General features: G+C 42.1%; 1 protein-coding gene across 4 annotated transcripts in view; it reads right to left on the reverse strand.

Annotated features, from left to right (window-relative positions):
* Positions 1–822: 822 nt before the first annotated feature.
* Positions 823–18,670, reverse strand: part of SAP30BP (SAP30 binding protein) — a 31,038-nt gene continuing 13,190 nt past the window's right edge. For all 4 annotated transcript variants that reach the window (XM_074921655.1, XM_074921654.1, XM_074921652.1 and 1 more), the window contains 8 exons: positions 14,573–14,615; positions 8,034–8,122; positions 5,449–5,540; positions 4,920–4,980; positions 4,381–4,432; positions 3,926–3,984; positions 2,624–2,708; positions 823–1,970 (listed from right to left, as the gene is read on the reverse strand). In XM_074921655.1, coding sequence (XP_074777756.1) covers positions 1,789–1,970; positions 2,624–2,708; positions 3,926–3,984; positions 4,381–4,432; positions 4,920–4,980; positions 5,449–5,540; positions 8,034–8,122; positions 14,573–14,615 — 663 coding nt within the window. In that variant the 3' untranslated portion in view covers positions 823–1,788. The remainder of the gene's footprint in view (positions 1,971–2,623; positions 2,709–3,925; positions 3,985–4,380; positions 4,433–4,919; positions 4,981–5,448; positions 5,541–8,033; positions 8,123–14,572; positions 14,616–18,670) is intronic.

Below are 18,670 nucleotides of genomic sequence, written 5' to 3' on the forward strand. Positions count from 1 at the left end.
CCATGAGCATTCCTGTATACACAGATTTTCCTGTATACACAGTTTTTCTGAAAGCTAAAATGACTGCCAAAACAAGGTGTTTAATTAATTTTAAAATTATTCAAAGGCATAAAACCAACCTCTTATTTCTTCCTTAGGTCTCCATAAACGCAAAGCCTGGATCAGGAGTGACAAGGTATAAACCTGAAAAAGTAACACTGAATTCTCAGAAATTTACACTTCTGTTGATCTAGCAACGTTCTCTCCTATCACTGTTTACACACTAGAAAAAAGAGTGTTTTGTTAAATTTCTCTGGGTAGAAAATTTAAAACAACAGGAAACAGAAAAATTACTGAATCTGACAAATCACAATCTAAGAATTAAAGATCATTTAAATAATCTGGAGTGACCACTGCAAAGAAGGAGAAAAAGTCCTGGTTTCTCTACACAAATGGTATAATTCAAATTATTTATCCCACCCACCTCAAAACAATGAGCAAACCACTTCATTTGCTGTTGAGCTCCTTTTAGGAGACTGGCCTCTATAAAAGGTTTTATGAAAGACCCAGGCAATACCACTAGAAGGTAACACTTGAAGAAGATGCAGAAACAGGTTTGAAAAAATTAGCGTTGAGAACAGCTGAGTTGCCAATATTTCAGAACAAATCTCCAATCAAAATTAGTTTAATGCCCTTTTTCTTTCCCCCCTGGAGCCTGAGATTTTAAAAAAAATCCATGAGAAAAAACCTTCATGCCACCCCCACTCAAGGAACTATTGCATCCCTTGCCAAGAAGAGAAAAGCAGACACATCAATGACACCAGGGCTGTGGGTTTTTTTTAAAGATTTTTCCATTTTTATAATAATATTTTTCTACACAGGTAAGAAGATTTATACAATAAAGTTTTCAACTGAAAATACTTTTTCACAACAGTGGAGCAAGCAGTAACTGCCATGTGTGCATTCCACAGTACATCACTATCTAGTACAAAGATGGACAATACCACAATTAAAACCAGACTCTCTCCTCTGCTTATCTGCTGTCCAATCTCATTCCGTGCCCACGGAGGAGTTTTCTGCACAGCTTTTCGCAAATGAGTTCACAAATCAAACCTCTACAGCTTATAGGTTCTGCATAGAATTCTCCTTCCCTGCAAGACGGTAACAAGACTATTTGAGAAGAGTTTCCTCAAGAGTTCAACTATTTAACACGTGATCACCACGATCTACACAGATATGCACAGGTACAGATGTCAGTACTGTAGAAGCGAGTCTACATTCATAGCATAGATCGCTTTGAGCCTCTGCTACACATTTGAAGACGGACACTAGCCAATTGTCTCTGCTTTAATTCCACTGGAACTGAGTTAATGTACATGAAGCAGGGCAGATATCACAAGCTGCTAGCAGCCTTTGAGCGTGACCTGGAATATACAGCATAATACTGATATTCCTTCACTAATTGCCTTTTTTTCCCTAAACCAGACTTACAAGCAGGGTAAGACCTTAACGCAGTAATTTAATAAGCTAACTTTTACAAGCCGACTCCAGATATCACCTTCCTCCAGCACAACACACAGAGACTGGTTCTTCCTGCAGCAAGACAAGGCAGAGGCATTTTCTGCAGAGGTCCATTCCTGTGGGCACACAGCTGGCATGCCTGCTCCTGCCCCCACTCTTTCAAAAGGGAACCATGATCTGTTTCAAAGAATCTTGTCATCTTTTACCAAAGGTGAAAGCTAGCCCTCTCTTCCAAGAACAATGGCTTCAATGACAATTAAGTCCACAAATCCAGGCCCAGCGCACCAGTCACTGCTTTGCCTTTTTCACAATGGTGCCAACCGCTGATATGACTGTAGTTTTGGATCCACTTGCACTGGTTGTCACTGTGACAACACCTGGCAGTGTTGCAGTGGTGGTGAGGATGGTGGGCTGAGCTATCGTTGTTACAGGGATGGCCGAGTCCCACTTGCTCTTCCTCTTCTGGGCATCTGTGAATTTGATGAGGTAAAGCAAACGAGGATTAGCATTACATTAAAGGTCACCAATAATCCCTTTGTAAGACCCTGTCTTGTCAACTCTTAATATAACACTGCTTGACTAGACAACTTTCCCCTCACATTAATTTCAGCATACACTGGCAGTAAATGTTGATGAGGAAAGACCTCAAAAGTAAAACTCTACACCTGAACTCCAGCCAAATGGGAGACAGGTTCACTCCCTGCCCCAAAGCATATTTAATTTAACAGAGCACATGTAGCTCAGTTTCTCAGGTACAGGCACAGGACAGTCTCGTGGTTTTTTCTCCCTTCCTCCCAGTTTAAAAGGCAAGCCGTAGGCAGGAGAATGATTTTCAGTCTTTCCAAGTCTCTTGATGTGTATCAGTCCCAAGAACATTTTACAATCATAAACATCAGCAGGTTTCTTGACCTGCTAATAAACCTCTTCACTATCCAACCTGTCTCCTAGGCTTTCATTGCAGGACAGCCATGGGATACAGGAACTAGAGAAAAGCTAGTCCAGTAGCTCCTGGAAGGAACACATACATTATAGACACAATCAACAAGGAGCCTCCAGGGTTTCCCAGAAGCACTAATCCCAGCATTACTGCAGCTTAATAGGTACAATCACAACGGTTCTTTACCTCCCACAGTGGTACTGGCTGTTGTGGTAGTTGTAGAAGCAGCGCTTGTTGTTGTACCCTTTTTCGTGCCAGTCACAAATTCTATCTGGGAAAGGAATGACAAGCAGGAGAAAGTGGAGAAGATAATGTTAATATACACAGTCTTTTTTCAACTCACATCACCACTTCTTTATGCTTTTAAGAACATCTTTAATGTCATGTGAGACACTGGCCTCCGAACTGAAGAAAGATGTAGACCTCAGGCCAAAGCATACTGAAGTCATGATCATTAAGGATTCCTGCAACTCAGCTTCTATATCAGATAGAATAAAAATCTGTTTGTTAACTGGTAGAAGCATGGGAATGTGATACATCTCAGAAAGGATAGAGCCTGGTCATTAAAAAATTTATTTATACAGTTAGAAGTTCCTGTTTCTTTTTTCCTTTAAGAAATGTGCAAGACAAGTCCCTACCTGCACAATTTACTGCAACTGCATCATAGCAGGAAACCTAGCAACAAGAGCTACAACAGCATGCAGTCTCATATTTTCAAAACTGCAGATATGGGCAAGGACGTAATCAGATACCTGAGTTACCGTGCAAAAAACAAAACAAGTAGCAAGACACAGCATGAACTGCAAGAAAAAAAAAAACAAACCTCCACATACTGAATATGGAAGAAGTCTTCTGCAAGGTTAGATGGTAATCTCTAACATTAGACAATTTTCTAATGCCAGCCACTAGCTGAAAGGCAACACCACTGAAGGACAGCATTAAAATCTTCCAAAGCCTGTGTTCTTTTCGGGGGGCACATAAGAATATTTTGCAACAAGCCCAAGCCCAATTAAAGTTAAAATAAGCTCAACATTTCTGGAAATTAGATGCATGAAGGCAATATCAAGGAGAACAGAAAGCAGATACTGTCTCACAATAAGATATGGTGAGGAATTTAAGCTCTAACTAGGCTATGCCACCAGGCAAAATGTCATAGATTAAGAAAAAAGCTGTTCTTCATTCATTATCTTGCCTGTGTCTGTCTTACTGAATACCATTTTAAGAGCTTTAGTTTAAAAATACTGACAAAACAGAAGGAAATCCAGTGGAATAAACAACCTAGAGAAATGGACTTATCAAAAGAGCAAACAACTTGATCTGTGCAGCTTGGAAAGAGACATGCAAGAAGAAAGGACAGACCCAGGAAAAAACAAACAGTATTAGCACAGAGCACAGTTCCTAAGATACAGCAAAGCACCAAAATTAAATTCAGCAGGGAAACAAACAGAACCCCTAACATCTCCGTCTCTTTTGGTTTTGAATAGTCACCTTTGTGCGTTCTTTCTTGGCCTTCTCCAATTTGTCCATTTCAATCTTCTGGGCTTTAGCTGAAAAAGATCAGAAGTTACAACAAGCACTAGGAACAGTAAAAATCCATAGTTCTCTCACACATTTCCCATCATAAACAATCAAAAACTTCAAATTGTGTATAGAAAGTTAAATTACCATGAAACTAACTACTGCTTTTTAAACAAAGCATTATTGCACTAAATTAATGATTTAAGAGATGAAAACATTGACGAACCAATTTAAATGAAAAGACTTTCCAGACTGATGAAGCATCAATAACATTCAGGCACATCCAACCAGAATGAAGTAGTTAAAAGAGCAGCATGTGATGACTTCTCATTTATAAAGGAAGCGAAGACTTTAGAGCAGTTAATTAACTCTAAAACACAAAGAGCTAAGTTAGGACAAAAAAAAAAAAGACTTCCTGGAATTACCTAGTGCTTCATAATATGAATCCTCTGACCAGCCATGAGGATCAAACATATCCTGAAGGGAAAAAAAAACCCACCAAACAGATTAGTGCTATTTCCACATATTCGCAGAACCCAGTTCAAAAATGTTTTATGTATTTCTGTTCACCAATGATATTCGTTACTGATTTCTTCTTGTATCCCAGTGACACAAAGATCACATCAGACTTTCTGTTATAGGACCACGTTCTGTTGTGAATGAAGAAACAGCTCTGAAGCCAAAAGGATGTTTGCATTTTTCTGTTGCTCAGCTTCTATCCTCTCTAGGAGTTTCATGTATATCTATCCACACACTTCAGCAGTTTTTGTTCAGAATCATTATAGCAAAGTCGGAGACACTGAGGCTCAGTACCACATAAATACGTTTGCCTTAATGCAGAGGATCAGACTAAAGTTCCCTTAAAAGACCTCTAAACCAACCAGCTCAAAGCCTGAGGTAACACCTTACACAGCTATATTATCTTTCACCCACTCCCTTGCCAGCTAGAAGTACTGCACCTCACCTTTGGATAATTTGTACCGAGTTCATCAATGGAACAAAACTGGATCAGCTTTTCATAGATGCTGCAAAGGAAAGACAAGAGTTCAGAACAGAGCCAGTGAGCTAGAAGCAAGCAGAAGCATTTCAGAATTGTCAATAGAAAGAGGCTGTCACCTCTTCACACTGCAAGAGTAAAACCAGGACCTGGGAAGCTATCCTTGCTATGATGGATGTGGCATGCCATTAACCACATTATTGCTTCCCCCAAATTAATCTCCCAGCTCCCAGAACAGACACATCTTCTAAAAGACTTCACCCAAAGTCTGGACATTTAAAATCTAACCAACACACCAACTCTAGTTATTGCTTCACAGAACACAAAGAAGAGTTCTACCGTTTCAGCTACAATCAAATTATGTCTGTCTTTCATTTTTGTAAGCAGTAGTACTTCTTGCTCAGGATCCTGTTCCTGCTACAGCTCCAACAAAGAGGAAAATTCTTGAAATTTGCTCTGTGGTGCTTTGATCACACAGGAGAATATGGTGGCTCACCTGGGGTTGCGGAACTCCTTTTTCCTCTGAATGATGTAGTTCATATCCATGCCCTCTTTTATTTTCCTCTCATACAGCTTTTGAATTTTATCCTAAGGGAGAAAGTTTACAGGGTGGGCCAGTATGAAAAGGAGCAGCACACCAGCTATCAAAAGTGTACATGTGGAAACAAGCCAACCAAACCAGTGACCTCCTTGCATGGAGCAAGGATTCCACCTCTCCCCCACAGCCTGGCGGGCTGATTCATACAGACACTCCCTCCTTTAAGGTCAGAAAGTATCTTCATTTACTGCCTGGATGTGTAAAGGAATTAACTTTACACTTTCTGAAGGCTTCAGTGATTGAAGATTTGCATTTGAGGCAGTAGTGCACACTCCTTCCCAGCCTGTTGTTTTCTTTTACATCTATACTGTAGAGAAGCAGAAGCCAGCTCTGAGGGGGACTGGTGACCTCCACAAAGGTTCTCCCACAACTTCCAGTGACCATCACACCCACCTTCAGACTCAGGCATGCACCTGAAAAACAGCTGCGGGGCTACACTGCACGGAAGGCAAGGCTTATGGCTCTGCCTGGGAAACAGATGAGCAGAGCCAACTTCTGCTGGAGAACTAAAGCTAGGTATGGCTGGTGGCATCTACTGGCAGCCAAATGCTCTCAGGAAGAATGCACTTGTAAATCCCTGCTTGGGCACAAGTGGCCAGTTTGAAGGAATCAGCTTTTCTCTGCAGATCACTCACAGTTATGAAGTCTACGGATATCTTACTGAAGCCACAAGCCCCTGCAAAAGACAACTGACTCAGATAGGAAATGTCAGGAAGTCTACTTTCCAAGAGGACTGGAAGATTTAAAAGTAAACATGATTTTTTTCCTCCTCAGCAAGGTAGTGAAATATCTTAAAAGTATTTTTACTCTGGTGATGCTGAAGGGATAGCAAAAGCAGAAACCTTCAGATGGAACAAACTTTAGTGGTACTGCTAGGAGAATACTCTCAGTAATTTCCTTCATCTTTTCGACACAGATTTCTCATGTACAAGAGGCATATAAAAAAAGACCAGAGGCTAGGCCTTCAGTCTTTCAGGATGGGAGAGTTGAGTCAATCTTCCTTTGTTGCTTCTGGGTAAGTCACTTCATGTCTCCCTCCATATGGACAGTTAACTCGAATACAGAATTGATTGTTGTCTAAGGGTTTGCTTAGACCGGAATAAAAGAGGATTAGTAGGAGTGTATATGAAATTCATATTTCATCAACCTTAAAAAAGCTTTATAATAGAAATTTTCGTCAGATCCTCACAAAATTAGCCATAAGAAATGACACAATTTCCACATCCAGTGCACACGTGGTGAGGTTTGAAAGAATAACTGCAAAGAGGTGAATTTGGGGAGCAGAAATGATTGAATAGGTGTTCCCCTTTGTCCCCTCCCCATGGAGGTAGCAATATTGTTCACAAAGTCCACAGATGGGGAACTATTCAGTCAGCTTTTTACTAAGAAATACTCCTTTTGGCAGAGCTCAAGATACAGTTTATTAGAGGAAGAATCTGACAAAAGGAAAGAGCAAGTCAATAAGTGAAAAGCCTAGAACATTTTGCATCTCTAAAGAACAATCCCATCTCCTCGCTCAAAGTGCTGTAAGATGTGGTTTGACCTGCTAACAGAGGACAAGTTCGCCTTTGATTTAACATAGTAAACTGCTGTCAAAGGGGAAGAAAATCCGCTTTATTCTGTCTACTCTCTCAAGCTCTGTGCATTCCTCAGATCTAACGCACTCTAATTAACTGATGTCAGAACAGCAAAATCCTCCTACAGCACAAGAGTAGGAATGGGTGTGCCCAGGTACACTGTGCCGAGAAGAAAGGTGATCTGGATGGTGAGTCATTCTGAATCACCACTGCAAGTTGGTAGCTTATAGAGCATTCCAGAAGTGATTCTTTACTTGCATTTCTACTGGGCAGATGAGTGTAGGTAAAAGTCAAATGGATGATAGGAAACAGCAGCCCCTGCTCTTTCATTTGCCTTCCATCAGGAGGAGGAGAACAGAACAGAAGGTTATTGCAAAGTTGGTTACTGCAATTATTTGGGTGTGCAGAGAAAACATGAATTTGTTTTCTTTTGCTGCCTCTAAGTTACCAGCCTTCCCTCTAAATGTTTATCATCTAGAGATATGTAGGTGGAAAAGGAATCCAGTCAATGCTGCCTCAACTATTCCAGTTAAGGGATTCTTGGGCCCTGCATAGAAAAACACTGATTTGTTCTTTCCTATGGAGCTGAATTTGCTGAGGTAAGAGGATAGCAGCCTTCACAGTAAACATTGCTTCTGTGACACTGATGAGATCAAGAGCCATTTCAAAGCATAAATGACCCACAGAGAATGGAAAACAGCTTTAAGCTACTTTGAGATTCCTAAACTAGAATTGCTGTAAAGTCTAAGGCATTAAGACAGTGCATTCATAAACAGTGTGATAAAAACCGAGATTTAATGCTGGATTTATGACTTGTGCAAAAATCTTGAGCAGAGTTCCCAAATATCCCCCCTCTCTACTGCAATGGAAGCTTTTTTTAAAAAAGTAAAGTGGACTTATACCAACCTGCAAGTGGTTAGAACATCTGCCAGGAGGCTCAGGAGGGATTTTGATCTCATCTGGAGACATGTTCCGCACTCTTTCTGAAAAAGAAGCTGTAGAGAGCAAACTGAGCATGAGTCCTGGCAATACTGAAGGGAATTTAAGCCATACAAGTCATTAAACTTGTTATAAGTCCTTGCTAGCACTACTGCATCATTGAGAACCGCTGGGTAAAGGTAACAGGGGAATGCTCTCAGCTGGTACCTGCAGTGTTTTCAAAGTGCTGAGCAAGAAGCAACTAACCTAAAGGCTAGATCATTAGAAGAGGGATGCGATACTTGCTTTATTGGTATCTAGCTTATACTGTGGCTCTGAGTCACACCCATGCTTAAAGCTTTATTTTCAGGGGTCTCTTCACCCCAGAATGGAAGTGTGAAGAGCTAAGCTACTTCTTACAATTGTTGATATGATTCTCAAAGGCAAAGGATCTTCAGAGGAACAAAGGTTGGTTCATGGAATGTATCTCTAAAACCCTGTACTATGCACCACATACCGAGCCCTCCACTACTCCAGGTCTTCTGGAGGATGTGCACTTTAAAGGCCTGCTCTGAACAGCTCAGATAACCTGGAGTCTCCAACAAAACTTGTGCCAGGATACTCTCCGAGAGAGAATCAGACTGTGTATGTGGAGAATTGTGGGATCAATCTGAAGCAGTGTGGCTCATTGCCATTTGGGGGGAGGTAATCACTTTGGGTCCTATTTATTTCAGGACATACCTACACAAACCAAAATGGTTCAAGAAGGGAACAACCCTCCCCAAGGCTGTCAGGAGTTAACAACAAGAAATTACATTTCATACCTAAGTTAACGTTTCCTTAACGGGTACTTTGATCTTTGCTTAGAGTCAGACTATTGCTAGAAAGAACAACTTGTTCTGCAGGACTAAGAACAGACCAGTAGAGATTGCCAGATTTCTATAGCTGTTTCTGTAGGATACATTATTAGAGTACCTGATTGCCCCGTGAATATTAGTTTACAGAGTTATCAGCAAAAGAAACTGCTGTGTTTCCTCCTACTACTTGCTACTTTCCCATTGTGATGGGAAACCCAGGCAGTTTTCTAGTCAAGTCTGGAAAATCATCTCTAGCAGAGATGTGTGCCACATTTAAGCAGTTGGGATTGTTTTCAGCCAGTTTGTACAGGGAACACATCCCGGAGTCGTAGCCTGTAGTGGATAAAAGAGACCTGACACCAGTACAGAAGTCATATCGACCAAGCCATTCACATTTGCAGATCCACAATTATACATTCCTCAGTAAAGGCTGCCTGAACTGCTGTTCCAGCATCCTCAAGTTCAGCTCCTTTGACTAAAGCCCAGGAGGGCCCAAAGGGCAGACACTGACAGTGTCGGATCCTGAGGTTACCGATAATCAACACTACACGTGTTCAGAGCTACTACAGTTTCTATTTCTTTTGTAAAAATGTAAAGCACTAAGGACAATATCCTTTGGAAAGGCAAAGCTGGCAGCCGACCACTCATTCTCTTTGATCAAGATGTTGCTGAGGGTTAAATTCTTCAGCAGCTGCTAGTAATGAACAAAAAGTGTCCTTTGGCATTTACTAAGAGGATGCCTCTATGGGAGAAGGAAAGCTTGCCAGAGCCCCTACAGAAAGGCAGGCAAACTGGAGCTCTCTGACAACAAGGCAGACATTTGTTATAGGTTACAGCTGCTGGTGGGATGGGGAAGCCTCTAGTTTAATTAGTTTCAGGAACCCAGAAGACAGTTGCAAATAGACAGAAGTGTTCATAATAGACGGCACACTAGGCTTTCCAGAAAAGGTGAAAGCTGATTAACGGCTTAAGAGATTCACAGCAACAGCAGAAACATTAAAAAAGAAAAAAGGACACCAAATCCAGAATTCATAAGGCAAAGAAAGGACCAAATCAATCAATCAATCATTCAAGCCTAGCTCTAAGTTAGACATCCCATAGGCTTCTTATCTGCAGATGACCAGCAGGGCAACAGAGAAACAAAACGTTTATGAGAAGGGGAATTGTGGGCTCATATAAACTCAGGAACTATGGGCAAGAACTCTGCCTACCATCAAAGAAGTCAGTCATAAGAGTATGTTCAGCAATCAATTCAAGGCTCCTTTGAAACAGAAAAAGCACTGGAAGAGGAACAGAGCTCCCTATGAGACAATGTATTTTGACCCATGACTTTTCAGGTTTTGGTGCTCTTTTGTTTGAGCCATGTGAAAACAATCATTTATCAACATTATACTGATGGGGGAAGACTTCTCTTAATGCCTTACAAGGAGCTGGAACCAAGACATCTTTGTCTGCTGCAATCCTGCCATAGCTGTACGCACCTGAAGACTGGAGTCAGCAGCGGGGCTACGTGCACTCTGTTCCACCGCACAACCGAGCACAAACATTCATCATTACTCAGTTATTTCATCACATTGCAGGCAGACTGAGATGCCACATCATTAGTAAGAAAAGGATGAGTTTAACCCCATTAGGCTTATTTTACAGTAAGGAAGTGCAAATTATCCATGCCCTCGAGCAGTCCTCAAAACTTCCTCCCCAACAGACAGCAGAACAGTCCATTCCACAGCCTCTTCCCACCAGGTCTTTCCCTTGAGAAAGGGGCAGCTGGGATTATCATTCAAGGTAATCCTGGAACTTGCACACATGGGCACAGGCTCCTGTATTAAAAATTTCTCAAGCTTTCCACTGTCCATACAGCAGTAAATGCAGACGGACAGCTAACAACAAGGTGTGTCCTCACAGGATACATCCAACTGCTTTGTGCATCCTGTTATTTCTGCCAAGATCAAAGTTTTACTTTTACATGAGTCACAGGTAGTGACACTGGCTGCAGTCTCTAATTGGGCCTGTGATTTGCTGGCTCACAGCCTGGAGGATCTCCATGTGGGGACCTCAGGATGTTGGCTGTTGGCACGATTAATCACTATGGGCACACCCAAATTCTGGCTCATGGTAAGTAAACACCTTCCCCTAATCAGACTCACAGTCCAGATAAAGAACTAAGGCCATAGAGCTGATCCCATGACTCCAAAGGGAGTTCAAGAAAGTAGGAGCCAATGCATTGCCAGGGCTGCAACTCAGGCATCCTGCTGCTGAAGGACACGGCCACTGGTGCTTATTCTGTACATCCTCCTTTCATAAACTATCCTAAAAGTTAAAAATTTCATCATCACAAACAACAGGTGCTTGTAGATTTTTGTGCAGCCAGCACATGCACTGTGGCACAGCAGAGATGTTCAGCTGCTCCCAGGCTGTGCTCAGGAGGCCAAAGCACAGCCAACTATCAGGGTGTACCCAGTTAAGATTCAGGATCGTGGTACTCAATGAAGATATTTGCTTGCCAGATCTTGGTGAGACAGGTAATTAAATGGAAGTGCTACATTTCATCTGCTCCAGTTTCAGATAAATGGGTCATTTGACCAGTATATCCAACAGTATGAAGACATATCACATAGCAGGAGAGAAAGTACCACTGCACAAACTGCACACTCAGTTCCTGCCAGGAAACGACTGCCCGCAGTCCAAAGGCTGTGCTGGAGATATGGACAGGGGGCACACAGGAGCTTTGTTTCCTACAGATGGGTAGGCATATTTTCCTAATGCAGATAAAACTTAAAGAATAAAGAGCATAGGAGTAGAGAGCTGGCTGTACCTGGACAGATGGGGGTGTGGCTCATCCGAGGTCTGGTAAAGCACCTTGCCTCAGCACTCTCAGTGAATAACACTGCTCCCCAGGCACAATTAAGAACTTCAAGGTTCGCTTTTAAACAGCCACAAGGGATAACGGGCAGTATCTGGTTCTAGTTTGTCTTTGCATAGTGTGACCTTTATGAAGACAAGCAAAGACCTGGAAAGGGTGATCAGAGGGGCATGGCTTTCCCCTGGAGACATGCAAACCGGTGGTGCCTGGTCTCTAAAACTGCATTCTTTGGCACTCTAATCAAGTCTGCTTGGCATAAACCAGAGTGTGTGGGTTTCTGATTTCCTGGCACCAGAACAGCCAAATCAGAGGGAAGAACTGGAGGCAACAACATGCCAGTGAGTCACCCATCCATGGAAGGACACTAGTTCCCTTTCTGCTCTGTGGGCTGAGAAATGCAGAAAAGAGACCTGCAACTCAGCCATATTTTCTGCTCTTATGAACACTGACTTTGTGCTCAGATATCCTAAGGGCTGGAGAGAACATTTCTTACAGTCCAAAAGGTAAACAACCAGGCTGAAAAACTTCAAGGCAAAAAAAACCCATCCTAAAAGTATTATTTTGCAAGGCCGCAGGAAACAGCAAATGCAATGTCCTGCCAGTACCGCATACTCTTGAGTGTGGTACAAAACCCCCAAAGGACCACACTGATACAGAAATCTATCAAAATAAGTTCTTCCTGATCAACCACTGGGCAGTTACTGCTGACAACTCCCCTCCCATTCTTTCAGGCTTTGATTATGTGATCACTACTTCAGCGTAAGTCAGGACAACCATGCCCTTCCCAGCTGCTCATCCCTACTATTTTCTCTGTGTGAAATCTAGTACTCACCCTAGGATGCACTAAGCAGATCAGGGAATGGATCCAGCTGGAAGCCTCATAGAAAAAAAAAAAGCAGTGAAGGTGGATCTCAGCTGGCTCCAACTCCCAGACCAGTTCAAGGCACACAAACCTTAGCATGTGTCTGGGGAAGGTAAAACTGAAACATTATTTTTGCCAGGAGCCTACATTTATGCTGTAGTTAAGCAACTGCATAACCACAGACTTTAATAAAGGTGATGCTGAGCAACATAAAGTTATCTTCTGAGAAGGGCAGGCCCACAAGCTTTTAATGCAAAAAGCCATCGTGGAAAATTGTCTAACACAGACTTTGACTTCCACATACTGCTATTAGACAAAACTTCAGATGTCCAGATTGGGTCCAGATGTACAGATTCTGCTGTGTGTCAGAAAAACCTGCACCTTTTTCCATTCAAGAATTCTACCTCTAAAAAGTCCAAGTTTCCAGGAAGGGGGTGGTTCTCACCTTACACCAACCATAAAGTTCTTGCAACAGCTGCTTTTCAACTCAATAAAATATAGTCTAATGCAAAAGACCTACAGAATCCAACATGGCAAGTATGCTGACCTCTAACAACGTGGTTCTGCACAAGTTAGCCTACACGCTGCTCTGCTCTGTGTGTGCTACTATTTGGAAAAGATATTAAAGATATATTGCAAACCTTAATTCAGGTCTCAGACTCACCAACACTGTCCACTCACTAGTGTGTGACACTAATGAAGTACCCTCTGTGCAGCTTTTAAGCCTGCATGCGAGTCCAGGCTATCATGAGACAAATGAGATTCAATCTTCTAATCTTCTGTGGATGGAGCAGTCTCTGGGGGAAGAGGAGACTAACAGAATTGCACCCTGAGCCCTATACCTTTACCAAGAAAGGACTTCCCACAACACTGCTTTACAAGTGTAGAGCTTCATCCATACCTAGAGAGCAGAAGGGCAGCTGGCTTTCAGATACTCTTCTTTACTTTTTACCCTAAATGCTGTTGTCTCATCCATGTTTCTAGTGTGCATTTGAGGCATATCAGTACTTTGGAGAAAAATGTCTGTTGCATTCTGTGACAAGACTGGTTAAAGCAGTTTTACCCTCTAAAAGTTGAAAAATCAATGTAACAGTTGGGTTGGTGCAAAGTCTGGGCAGGCCAATTTAAAAAGACTTAAGCCCAAAACTTCAGAGTGATGGCTGCTGTAGGAGTCACAGCTCAGCATCCTAGTATTTACTGTCACATTTTACTTTTATCACACTTCATGGCTGAAGTACCATGCTTGAGCCTTGACAAGCTGACTTGACAGATAATGAGAAACTTCTAAACTTTATTATATTATTACATGCTACCACACAACTGTACTAGTAACCTCAGGAACAAAAGGTTAGTTCAAGTTAGTCAGAGCTTCAACATAAAACACACGTTCTGTACAGCTCCACAGAGACCAGGCAGAAGATACTACTTCAAGCTGATGACCCTGGACTTCCCAAATCTAATAATTGTGCAGTGAGATGTCACAAAAATGAAGTAAGTTTTAGTAACTATTAGAAAACACGTGGTATGCTATGTCAACACAGCAGCTATAAATCGCTATGCGGATCACATTTAAGTAGGGATATTTTAGTTAAGTTTCTGAAGCCAAAGAACATAGTATCTGTCATAATTCCTGGTAATACTGGCTCTCACAGAGCTGTCTGCACAAAGTTACTGCTTTATTGTTTTTAAGCTCATCTAGAAAAACACCAATACTGCCCTTTACATACACATCTTTGACATATATGAAAATATTTTCATATTTTTAGGCATGGTACCTTTCTCCCAAAAGATGACTTAACTGAAAATATTCCACTGAGATAAAACACTACAGGCAATAATTCAAAGTACAGCATTGTCAGGACAGAGTCAAGGTGCTTTTTACAAAGGGGGAGCCTAGAAAGTCTGGCTTGAAAAAAAGTGAATAAATACTTCTGAGTGAACTTACCAACTAGCTCCTGAGGATCTCTTTTCTCCAGTTCTGAGAATTCCTGGGAGGAAGGGGGAAGAAACAGATTTTAGTCAAGATGTGCTTCCAATCTAAAAAGCTATACTGTCCGTTTGTGTAGAATTTAACACATTATTTCTGAGACAAAAGAATAAAAATTAAGAATTAAATGCAAGTTATTAGATAATAGGGCAATGTTTGTACCATGGAAAGTCAAAGCCTAACAGAATGCAGTTTCCTTTCAAAACTAGAGTCTAAATCTAATGAAAGAATTCAGGCTTTGTTTCTATTGAGTCCTGGACACTCAGCTCCTTTTGAATTCCACAAAAACTGCTGTACTTGAAGCCTTTCCTCAAAACAGATCAAACCATAGATTCTTCATTTTTGGTGACCGACCTTGGCACAGGCCAAGAGTCAATGCTTTAGAGCATAGCTAGCTAAATACAAGCTCGATCCAGCCCACAGAAAACTATTTAGCCCTGGGAATGGCTACCACAGGCCCAGGCAACTTGCAGTCCTCCAAGCAGGGTCAGCAGGATGCACTGCCCAGAGTAACACAAAAACAGGTGAAATTCTCCCAGAGCCAGCGGCAGAGCACGGTGGCTTCAGAGCAGCATCTGATCAGCCTCTCTTTAGAGACCCAGGGCTCTGCATAGTCCTGGGCTGCAGACGTTTGCCAGCTGTGCATGGTGCCAGAATTTACTTCTGTAATTGTGCCATTCAGGGCTTTGGCTGATAAACCCCCTACAAATCAAAATGCCAGGGAGCGTGGTGGTGATGCAGATCGTGCATTCCCATTCTGGAAGAACACTCTCACTGTCAATTCTCTCTTAGCTGCTACTTTCCAGGAGTGATACAGCTGATCTGCTCTACCAGAAACTCAAGGGCAACCTCCACTGTTTTGTAATGCTCTCTGTTTGGAGATCTTCTCAACACAGCTAATCCCTCCTTAGTTATATAAATTAAGCCCGCTTCAGTTGCAGAAGCACAGCAGATGTTTTCACCAGAGTCTGTTGAGCAGGAGGTGTTATGTAGGATAAGACACTCTTAAATATGCTTTCACCATATTGAGATCAATGTTCAAATACTTGGTGCTTCTGAGAGACTCCAGGAGAGTCACAAGTGATACCAAGTTCAGCACAAAGAAAGTTTCTGAAACAGTATCAGCTGTATCCCAACATTGCCCTCTCCCCCCTGCCTCCCTCCCAAAGACCTTTTGTGACTCACTGGACTGTGCGTCCAAAATTCCTCAGTGCCTCCAAACACTGAAGCTATTCATTCAACCTGACACAGACATAATGCTGCCTCCTTGCTGCTTAGTAACCACTCTCTAAACCCCCTCCTTTACTCCATTTCCAATCAGGTGAGAGATGCATAAGGTGAGGAGAAAGCAGCAAGGTCACCAAGCCAGATCTGGGAACAGGCTGTGCCAAATTCACTGTGAAAACCCACCAATTTCCAGAGAAGCCAAAGCCCTCTGAAAGTAGAAAAACAAATTCTTTGTGTGATACTGTTACAGGGCACTTTTTATAGCCATTCACGAAAAAAATAAAAAAGCACTGTTTCTCCATAAGTACACTTAGATCACAAAAATACAAGGCTAAAGCTATTTTAGAAAAAAAAAAAAAAAAGTAGTACACAAAGGAACATGCATCTTCTCACTGGCCAGCTGGCAAGACCCCAGGCCCCTTTAAGATGGACTGTAGTGTAACAGCTCCAGCTCCTCTAAGCTAATGCACTGGGTGTAGCACATTAACACCTTTTCTCCCAGGGTCTTCAGAAAGAACAGCACAAGCAGAAAAAAAACGAGAACAGAATGACATTTCAAAGCAGAAAACTTATGCCAAGAGAAGGAGCTCTCTGGCGAGAGCATTGGACAGGAATCCAGGCCCTGTTCTCCACAAGCCTATGCAGACACAGCGTTGATGTGGTGAGCCTCAACCACATCAACACCGCGTTAACATGGCGAGCCTCAGTTCGCCTCCAGAGAAGGAGAGATTAGTATGCAGGCTGGAGAAGTTCACAGAGGTACAGACACAAGGTAAGCGTATGTCCAGGCAATGTACAGTGACTCACGAGGCAGTAAGCACACGTGGTCAGGCAGCCGCGTTACTCCCTTCGGGGGGGAACTTGCTAGATGCGTAGAAGTATTTCTCGCCTTCGTTTGCAACAACAAGCAAATGTTTGTGGAGAGGAAAGGAGGGAACTGCTTTTGTTCCAACCTCAACTGAATTACATCCTGCACTCTTATCTTTTGAAAGTTTTAAGTGGACTGAGAGGGAAGAGGAAGAGACTGGCTACATCCCTGAGCACCTCTTGATCTTTCCTCTTACCCAGCACTGTATTTATTATTCCATTATCCCTCCCACTTTCTTCTGCCCACTTGTCCTCTCGCCATCCAAGAACACAAAGGCGAGAGGAAAAAATCCCCCATGCCCAACATTGCCAAGCAGGCACTTAAGCAACCCAGTGGCACAATAAAATTCAGGTGCTTCACACATGTGCTAAATGCCCTTAGGAAGGCTGTCCTCTTATGTGGTCAGTTAACAGGGTTGCAAGGGTATTTGCTGTATTTCTGAAGTTTTCAGAAGCCTGTTTTCAAGTCTCCTGTTGCTGTTTGGAGCCAGCACCAAGCACAGCACACAATTCTCAGGAAATGGGAACTAATGTTCTGAAAGATAATTTCATGGCCAAAACCTCTTCTGTTAGGTACCTTACATCAGACAGATATCTCTAAAATGTCAGATGTGTCAAAAGGTATGTTTTACAAATTTCCAGAACCATCAGTAAGTTTGCTTTCACCAGAAGTAAGTTTGTTCTTTAATTTGCATCCTTTAATCCTAGAGCTACAGCACAAGTCTGCCTCATTTATAACAGGCTAAAGAAAGCCAGTCCTATCAGGCTGCCACTCTGTATTTACCTGGCCTGATCGCCTACACCCATTCCACCACAGCCGCTCTAGCAAGTCTAGTCTCCACATCCTCAGGCCATAGCCAAGACATCAGAAACTCCAGAGCTACACCAAGCAAAAGAAAACAAGTTCCCTAATATGCAGCCACACCTCACTGCCCAGAGGATATGAATTCTGCTTACTGATGAATTACTGTGTACCTACACCCACTGCTCCATCATTAACAAGCCGAAGACATCAACACAGCTTTTCATTAAGTCGGACTACATTCAAGCCTCTTAAATGCCTTCAGAAAACACAGGGATGACCAACTCCTCCTACAGTGCTTGTTCATATTTGCTCAGTCTACTGTCTAACACCGTGGCAAGGCAAGTATCAACAACTTGACCAAAGATGTACAGTTTGGCAGATGTGAGGTTTAAGAAGTCTTGTCCAAGCCTCTGAGTATCTACTGAAGATCCAGAACTAAAAACCTTCAGTAATCACCCAACAAGAACTGTCCTACACTCCCTTAGGCTAATTTAAGCCTGGGAAACACACTGAATACGATGAACTGATTAGAAAACACAGCATTTTAAAAAAAATAATTTTGCCCATCTAATCTAATATAAAGTTGAATGAAATGGAGAAACACCAAGTGAAGAAACAAGGTACAATAAATACTGCACAGTTGCTATCTTCTGGTTGTGAAGGGGAAGAAATATTTAGACATAGATAAGAGATTTCTAAAGGAATTCCAAGGCATTTAAACAATGGAAAATTTGGAAGGTAACAATTTTAAGTAGGGAAGTTACCTAAATCCATTCAGGGAATGGTGATCTTTTTGTAGATTACTACATCATCAATACCCACTGCGCTATCAGTATCTCACATGAAGAGCACAGAATCAAACAGATGAGTGGTTCCAAACAGAAGGGATTTTGTCAAATTTCTTGATCAGAGTAAATATATGAAAGCTATTAGAGCCTTCAAGTATCCCATAGCTACAGGCATCATTTCACGGGTTCATTTCCATTTGGATCTTGATCACTTTCAAAAAATAACAAACTTAAGACTTCACTAGTGGCAACTTCCAATGCTGCCCAGTTTTCACAAGCCCGAACTCTGAAAGGCTGTACAGGAGCATCTCTGAATTTGCTTTTGCAGCCAGTCTCTCACTACTTGTACAAAGTCAGGCTGGACACATT

The sequence above is a fragment of the Athene noctua genome, chromosome 18, assembly GCF_965140245.1.
Source record: "Athene noctua chromosome 18, bAthNoc1.hap1.1, whole genome shotgun sequence".
In the NCBI taxonomy this organism is placed as follows: Eukaryota; Metazoa; Chordata; class Aves; order Strigiformes; family Strigidae; genus Athene; species Athene noctua.